At 31.8% G+C, this 8,755-nt stretch overlaps 1 protein-coding gene across 1 annotated transcript; it reads left to right on the top strand.

Moving 5' to 3' along the window:
- Positions 1-3,306: 3,306 nt before the first annotated feature.
- On the top strand, positions 3,307-8,414 carry LOC108338298 (probable LRR receptor-like serine/threonine-protein kinase At2g16250). Its single transcript, XM_017575088.2, has 5 exons — positions 3,307-3,904; positions 3,991-6,039; positions 6,361-6,486; positions 6,935-6,957; positions 7,373-8,414. The coding sequence occupies exons 2-5, from the start codon at positions 4,211-4,213 to the stop codon at positions 7,966-7,968; spliced, it is 2,574 nt and encodes an 857-aa protein (XP_017430577.1). The 5' UTR covers positions 3,307-3,904; positions 3,991-4,210; the 3' UTR covers positions 7,969-8,414.
- Positions 8,415-8,755: the final 341 nt, after the last annotated feature.

Below are 8,755 nucleotides of genomic sequence, written 5' to 3'. Positions count from 1 at the left end.
AATAAATTATATATAAAAAATATTAAAAATAAATAAATGATAGATAAATATCATATTACTTATATTACTTTTAAACACTAAAATAACTAACTTATTAATATAATAATTATTCTCACGAAAAATATGTTAAACCTTAAAATGTATATTATAAATAAAAGAGAAACACATATATAGTTTTCTTCTAAAATTTAAATTATCACTTTTTTATGTACAAAATCTATATAAACCAAAACAGAGGCTTACTTACTAACCAATGTTTAATTAATAATAATAATAATATTTTGTTTTGGTTTTAATATTTTGCTAAAATTACTTTTAAAATGATCGTTCTAATATATTTTATTTTAAATTACAAAGATTAATAATTATTTTTAAACTTGTAATTCAATAAATTAAATTCAATTACGACAATTCGAATTAGATTGGATTTAAAAAAAAATACAAAAAGTCTCAAGTCAATTTAACTTGGTTTTTTAATTGAACCATATGATAAAATATTTAAAGTCCAACTTGTGAGCATTCATAGTCACTAAATTAGGTGGCAACAAATAAATTAAAACTATTTAAAAAAAAACTAAATTAAAAGAAGATAAAAACAATCGTATGGTCTAATTCCGCCCAATTTTCTTTCCTAGCATTACAGTAAGTCTACTGAATTCTTTTTGTTGTTTTAACTAATTTAAATAATTATTTTAAATTTAGTTTCATACTCGTATGAATTAACAAATATTTTTGCTTTGATTTGGTCAAACCCTATCTAATTCAGTTTTCAATTATCTTTAATTATAAAACAGATATAAATTTTGGAATACTATCTTCTATGCAAGAAATTCAATCCAAACCTAAAAAGAGAGAGAGAAAGTTACTTAATCTCTATGTTTCAGGATAATGTTCTGATTTTAAAATTTTCAAAGCATCGCTTTTAATTATCGATTATTCGATCTTTATGACCTAATTATTTTTAGGTTTAATTAATAATTTAATTTCATGAATTGATTTATATATATATATATATATTTATATTTATATTTATTCAATTAAGTTTAAATATTTTTTAATATAATTAATTTGGATTTTCTATCAAATTAGTATTATAAGTGTTTAGAATAGGTTGTTAGAATATGAAAAGTATAACATGACAAATGGTTAAAGTAGACAAATTTTAAGATAAAAGATAATTTAAATTTTAATATGTAAAACTTTTTAAGTTGGCATTAATGTGGAAATGGTTGAATTAATTATAGAAAATGAAAAAGTTATAGAAACAAAAAGTAAATTACATGATTTGTTTCGATTATGAAATTAAAATTCATTATCATTTTGGGTGTCTGAATGTCTATTTTTGTTATTGTTTGTCTTAGAATTTGGGTGTGGTTACACAAAAATATTATTTGTAAAAGTATTTCAATACAAAATTAATAAAGATCTACGAGTTAATCGAGTTAATGCGTAATAAATATAATTATATATATATATATATATATATATATATATAAATTTTAAAATAAATTTCAGATTAAATGATCTAATCATGATTCAATTAATATTAATCATGTTTTGAATATAATAAAAAATATAAATGAGTTTTTTGGATTAATATATTTTAAAAGAAATATAAATTAAATCTAAAATACAAATAAAAAATAATAACAAACAAACTAAAAACAAAAAATTATATCTAATAATCATCATGTGATATTTTTGAATATATGAATCGTTCTGTCAAAAATTAATCAAAGGGTCACACGATACATTATTAAATTTAAAAAATAAATTATTAATTAATTTTTTTTAAAATGATTTTATAATAATACTGTGAATTGAAAAACATCAATAAATTAATAATGAAAATATTTGTGCATCAGAGATAGACATGATAGATACGATGATAGTTAAAACAGAAAGGGAATCTTGTTCATGAGGAACGTCACATTAATATTTAAAAAGAAATGAAAATTTAATATGCGTCAAATTAAGTTATAAAATTGAATATAAGAAAGAGTGTGTTTGAATTGAACACAATTAAATAAATGAAAGAAACATTGTTATCAAAATCCAATAAACAAAATGCCCCTATCGTCAATTTCACACTTTTTCTGCATAAAACTACGGAATTTGGACCCATCTTTCTGTTCTCATGCGATGCTTCTTGTTCTCCCTTTGAAAATTCTTCGTGTGAAGACATTGCAACAACTACAACTTGTTCCTACTGTTCTCTATAACATTTTTTCTTCTTCTTATTATTCTTAATAATAAAACTATAAAATTTTTGTTGACTATGCTGAGATTTCCAAATAATGGCCTTCTGGATTTTTTAATCAGGTTTTAATATCACTTGAAAGATTTTTTTAGAGAAAATATCAGCTCAATTATTTGTGAATAAACTTATATAACATGTTATTTCTAAAAGTATACCATCGTCTATCGAGAGGAGGTTTAGTAGTATGGTGTTCTACTTTTCTTTTTTACTTAATAAAACTCAGATTTACACTTGAAATTTTAACACCATCTTATTTTAAAATTTTAAAAAATAAATATTAAGGTTTTCTTTAATTATATATGTTTTTCTTTCTAAATTATTACAACTTTTATAAACAAAATTTGAGTGATGTTTTCAAATTAAATTATAAAATATTTAATCTTTGAATTTTATAACAAGTAAAACATCTTTTTAACAAAATTATATGTTGTTTTTATCTATTCCAATAAATATACTAATGAATACGATTAATCACACTCATTAAATCTTTTCATTTTAAAATAGTTTAAATCTATAAACAACATTCAAATATTATAATTTATCTTGATAATTTAATGTTTTGATTATTATTTATGATAAATATTATTATTATTATTATTATTATTATTATTATTAACTATTATATAATTATATACTAGTTACATGTGAAAGGGATTTTTATGTAATAAATCAAATACATGGAGATATTTGATGGAAAGAATATTTTATTTTATTTTACTTTTACAAAAAAAAATATATTTTATAATTTAATTTAGAAATAAAATATAATTTAAAGGAAAACATGTTTATTCCTTAAAAAAATGACACCTGTAATTCAAAACTTTGATAGAGACAATTTTTCCATGTAAAATGGGATAGCAAATTCAAAATTACAAATGTACTTTTACATAATTAAAGTGTTTGCATTATCATCATTGAGTGAAAACAATGAAATATGCGAAAGAAACTTGGATAATAAAATTTGTAAGATAGTAGAATATGAAAAAAAGAAGTCTTCCATGTCATCATTTATCAGTGGATGGCGATTTCAGGGGTCTTATATTTTTCATGTTTCCAGCAGAAACCAGAAAAGAAAAATCAACTCAGAAAAAAAGGCCATGCAATTCCACGAAACTTCTAACAACAAATTGACAATCATTTTCTTTTTTTCAACTCCTTGATTTGTTGCTGTAATGTATTGTATTATCCAATGAAATCTTCTTACAAAGCCAACCTCCATAACCACACACCGTGTTCACTTCCCATAACTACCATTAAAACAGTCCAACTTTTTTCAGAAGAAACTCACACACTCTCTTTCTCTCTCTCAAATCTTCATTAATATCTTCGGTGAGTTAGAAACAAACCAAGACTTGTGGCCGTTGGGGGCACCATTAATGCACTATCCATTTTCTTCGCACCCATTTAATGTTTAGTTGCAAAAGCTTCATCTTTGTTCCGAATCCATCACCCCTTTTGGTCATGTAAAACACACCACAACATTATACAAACATACAACCTTAAACATGCCAAAGCCTTGTTTCATGCACTTTCCTGCGAGGGAATAAAAAAGCAGAGACATTTTTCCCGATTGAAACATTGATGGATCCGTTTCGTGGGTTGTGTCGGAGTTCCGAAGAGACGGCGGAACAGAATCGTGTGCAGGTAAACAAAGTGAAAAAAGTAAATAGAATTATGGGTTGTGTGTAAAATTTGCTGAATTGAACTAAACTGGTGCATGCATGATGCAGATGAAGTCAAGTTCAGTTTAACACTCGGCGCATGGATCAACGGGTACAGGTTAAGTAGCGGTCTCAAATTCAAGTCCTGGTATGCCACTGTGTTTCGACCCAGAAGGAGAACTTTTGCAGTGATAGTAGTTCTACTCGAGTGGAGCAGAATTTTTGCTGTAGAGGATATTTGTGAAATAAAGAAGTGAAGTTGAGTTTGTGAGAGTGAGTTGTAGAATTCATGGGAATGGGGGAAATTGCAGTGAGTGTGGTTTCAATGTTGTTGTTGATGGTTGGGTTAACAATGGGAATGCGTTTGAGTTCGACAACGGAATGGTACGCGTTAAAGGATCTTCGATCGTCGTTGGAGATTAGGGCAAAGTATTGGCCCATAAAAGCAGAACCGTGCGCGAACTGGACCGGAGTTCATTGCCGGAATGGTCGAGTTGTGGGTATAAACGTGTCCGGTTTGAGGAGAACCCGGTGGGGTCGCCTTAACCCAAGTTTTGAAGTGGGTTCTCTTGTGAATTTGACACTGTTGGAATCGTTTAATGCTTCTGGGTTCGTGCTTAATGGGTCTATTCCTGAGTGGTTGGGTGAGAGCATGAAGGTGTTGGATGTACTTGACCTTAGGCTTTGTTCTATTATGGGTTCGATTCCTAATTCAATTGGAGAGTTGAGTAGGTTGAAGGTTTTGGTGCTTTCAGGGAATTTTCTCACTGGTAAAATGCCTACAACGTTTGGGAATCTCACAAGACTGACTGTTCTTGATCTCTCTAATAACTCTCTTTCAGGGTATATGCCTGCTTCTGTGACTCAACTTGGGAATCTCACAAGGCTTGATCTTTCTAACAACTACTTGAGTGGGTCTGTTCCACTCAAACTGGGTGCCCTTTCGAGTTTGCAAAATTTGAACCTTTCTGGGAATTCTTTCTCTGGGTCGGTTCCCTCTCAACTCGGTAACCTTTCTGAGTTGGTTGAGGTTGATCTTAGCAAAAATTTTCTGTCGGGTTCATTTTTTGGTGATTTATCTTTTTCACGGCTCTCGGCCCTCGAGGTTCTCATTCTCAGCGAGAATTTGTTTGATGGTGCTCTGCCTCATAATTTTAGCTCAACGCCCAGGTTGACCTTTCTTGATGTGTCTAGTAACAATCTCACTGGGACACTGCCGAATTTCACGAGTTGGAATGGTAGCTCTGCTGGTGTTGTGTTCAATCTGTCAAATAATATGTTCTATGGACTTCTGAACACTTCATTGTACGAGTTTAAAACTATTGATTTGTCAAGTAATTATTTGGAAGGTGAGGTGCAAGGTGGTGGTAATGTTATTCTAGATAGAAATTGCCTACAGATGACTCCAAACCAGAGGAATTTGGACGAGTGTAGAGCTTTTTATGCTGCAAGAAATTTACCCTTTTCATTCCCAGAATCTAAGTCCAGCAGAAGGGTGGTATTCATACTGGTAGGAATATTTGGTGGGCTTGGCTTTATTGCGGTGCTGACATTGGTCCTTGTGCTGGTTCTAAAACAATGTCACAATCATAGAAGCTCAGAAGTTCAAAGGGGGACCAAAGAAGAGGGACCTGTTCAGGAAGGGGAAAGCCCTATACCTCCTAAGGATGCTGATTTTGTGCCTGGCGTGGGAGAAGCATTTAGTTCTGAGCAAATTATCCGTCTAACTGCCAATTTTGCTGAAGCAAATGTCATAAAGAATGGCCATTCCGGGGTCCTCTTCTTAGGAGTCTTGGAAGGTGGAGCAACTGTGGTTGTCAAAAGGATAGATTTGAATTTATTTAAGAGAGAATCATATGTCGTGGAATTGAGACTATTAAGTAAGGTTTCACATGCAAGATTGGTCCCAATCCTGGGCCACTGCTTGGACAATGAGAATGAGAAATGTATAGTTTACAAATACATGCCAAATAGAGATTTGGCTACTTCTTTGCACAGAGCCAATGAGCCAGATGGTAAATTACAGTCCCTGGATTGGATCACGAGATTGAAAATTGCAATAGGAGCTGCTGAAGGCCTAGCCTACCTACATGAATGCAGCCCTCCCCTTGTCCACAGGTAATACCAAATGCAGTATAGATTGTTACGGTTCTCTCAATATGATCACGCCACAAAAATTGAATTTGTCTGCAAAATTTGATTGAATTTATGTTGTCAAAATAAGACATGCTGGATTCTCATTTCTTTAGCATGATGCCTTTTCTATGTTAGAATGATTGCTAGAAATGTCTTTTCTCTCTATGTAGTTATATTTTACATTACAATCTTGTTGCATTAAATTGTTATCATTGTCACAGTTAACAATGTGTGAAGTTAGGAGGTGTGAAAGAACTTTTGTAGTTCTGCAAATTACTAAAATTACACTCTTGATTTTTGAAGGGATGTCCAAGCTAGCAGTATACTTCTTGATAATAAATTTGAAGTGCGACTTGGAAGTTTGAGCCAGGTTACCGCCCAAGGAGATGTTCAACAGGGAGTCATCTCAAGGGTTTTCAACAAGCCACCGTAAGTTTTTGAATTAATAAAGCATAACTGTTTTGTAATGAATGAATGAAAATCAAAGAGATATTGTTAGAGCAGAAGTGAATCAATTCCTATGGATAAAAAAATCAAAGAGATGCTGTGATGATTTATAAACATACTGAAGCTTTTAATGGTTGCAACATAATGGCCAGACAAATGATTTGATCGTATCTATGATTAGTATATTTGTTGCTTTGTCTTAGACATTTGACCTATTTAATTTAATTTTGCATATGTTCCTAAGTCACTGAAAATTGATGTGTAAAAAGGATCGCATTCTATTGCTAAGAGTGCTTCTTGTAATCAAGGCACACAGCACAAGCAAGCTTACAGAGTTATCACTGCATGCTGATTTTGTTTATATTCTCTTGTTTATTTTTGTATCCAGAAAAGGTTGTAACAAACTGTTTATTTTCTTGTGATTTTGCAGATCTACTAGTGAAGGCGATCCTGGTGAGTAGAATTGGTTTAGCAATGTCTATTTAGTTTTTTATCAGATTGTTGATCCATTCATATTAAGCCAGAAACTTTGTCATTTTTTGAAATAACTGTAAAAAGTACATTATTTCAACAATTGACGGAACACAAACTGTTGAAAGATAATCACAAAATCACATTTTTAGATTCATAAAATCAGTTTTTATGATCAAAATAACTCCTTACAAATTTGAGCGATTGTTTCAAACATGTGGCTGGAATTGTAAACAACTTTTTATCATCAAAACAGCTCAAATCTTGAAAAAAAAAGACTTTTTTTTTTGTGTACAGAGTAACATATTGGCTTTAAGATTCATGGCCCTTTTGTTGTTTAAAACTGTAACAAGAGAAATCCTAAACATTTTTCCTTTCATGGTGTGCAAATGAACAGGTAAATCATCAGTGACATGCACCTACGACGTGTACTGTTTCGGGAAGATTTTACTGGAACTCATTACAGGTAACATTGAAGTGAGCAAGTCAGATGATGGCACTACAAAAGAGTGGTTAGAGAAAACCTTGCCTTACATCACTCTGTACGATAAAGAACGTGTGACTAAGATTATTGACCCACAATTGATAGTGGATGAGGACCTATTGGAAGAGGTATGGGCTATGGCAATTGTGGCTCATGCATGCTTGAATCCAAAGCCTTCCAAACGTCCTCCAATGAGACATGTCCTGAAAGCATTGGAGAATCCATTGAAGATTGTGAGAGAAGATAATAGCAGCTCAGCGAGGTTGAGATCAAACTCTTCTAGGAAATCTTGGAGCACTGCTTTCTTTGGTAGCTGGAGACACAGTTCATCAGACAGTGTTGTTGCCACAACACATGCAAACAAAGAGAGTAGCAGTGACACTAAAAAATCAAGAGTAGGCTCTCAAAGTAGTGGAAATGATCACTCATCTTCCAACAAAAGGTCATCCAATGAAATTTTCCCTGAACCATTGGAAGTGCAAGATGTGGAGGCTGCAGAGGCAGGATAAGCACTTGTGAAAGATTTGGTTTTTCTTTAGTCTGTGAGGTCTTTGGTTGGTGGTGCCATAGCAGTTGCCTCTTAGTAGCAGGTGAAACTCAGTACCTAGCCAGCATCCATTATGGTCTATTTTGAAGCAATGGAAAACCTTAATACTGCCAGTGATGATAGCCTTTTGTTTTCTGAAGCTCAGATTAAGAGGTCTCATTGAAATGTCTGCTATATGAGAGCTCAAAAAAACTGATTTTTTTTACTCATTCAAACAGCCCTTCTTTAGGTCAAGAATTGTGTGACAAAATGTAAGATAACGAGAGGGTTTTCATTCATTACGAGGAAGTGGAAGTGGGAAAATGGTTGTGTTACTCGTGCAGTCCATTGGTAGTTTGTATTTAGCACTGTAAATCTTATTGAGTTCTGTGGCATAAGCCCTAATCTTGAAGTGTTGAAAGTGTGACATGATTGGTGTCCAAATTCTATATATTCACACAAAAAATCATTATATCTCACTCAAAATTCATAATTGAACTTCATAATATACAAAACACCACATCCTAGTAACTCCTCCTTAGCTACAAAACAGTAACAAAAATGAGCTTTTTCGAGGGAGTCACGTTTTTCTGTTCTTGAAGGCAGTGGCAGTTTACCAGAGGGAGTCACCGATTCTTGATTGGGCTTCGAAACAAAACAAAATGGGCTAAAGTTTTGGGTTATAAAATTAGTCCCATTTCCAATCCATTAAAAGCTCTAGAGTTGTCACGAACGAGAATGTTGGTTTTGGAGGTAATGTTAAGTTAGGA

The sequence above is a fragment of the Vigna angularis genome, chromosome 7 (assembly GCF_016808095.1).
Source record: "Vigna angularis cultivar LongXiaoDou No.4 chromosome 7, ASM1680809v1, whole genome shotgun sequence".
Lineage (NCBI taxonomy): Eukaryota > Viridiplantae > Streptophyta > Magnoliopsida > Fabales > Fabaceae > Vigna > Vigna angularis.
Note: the sequence above shows the minus strand (reverse complement) of the source record. Positions and strands in the feature narration are given on the sequence as shown.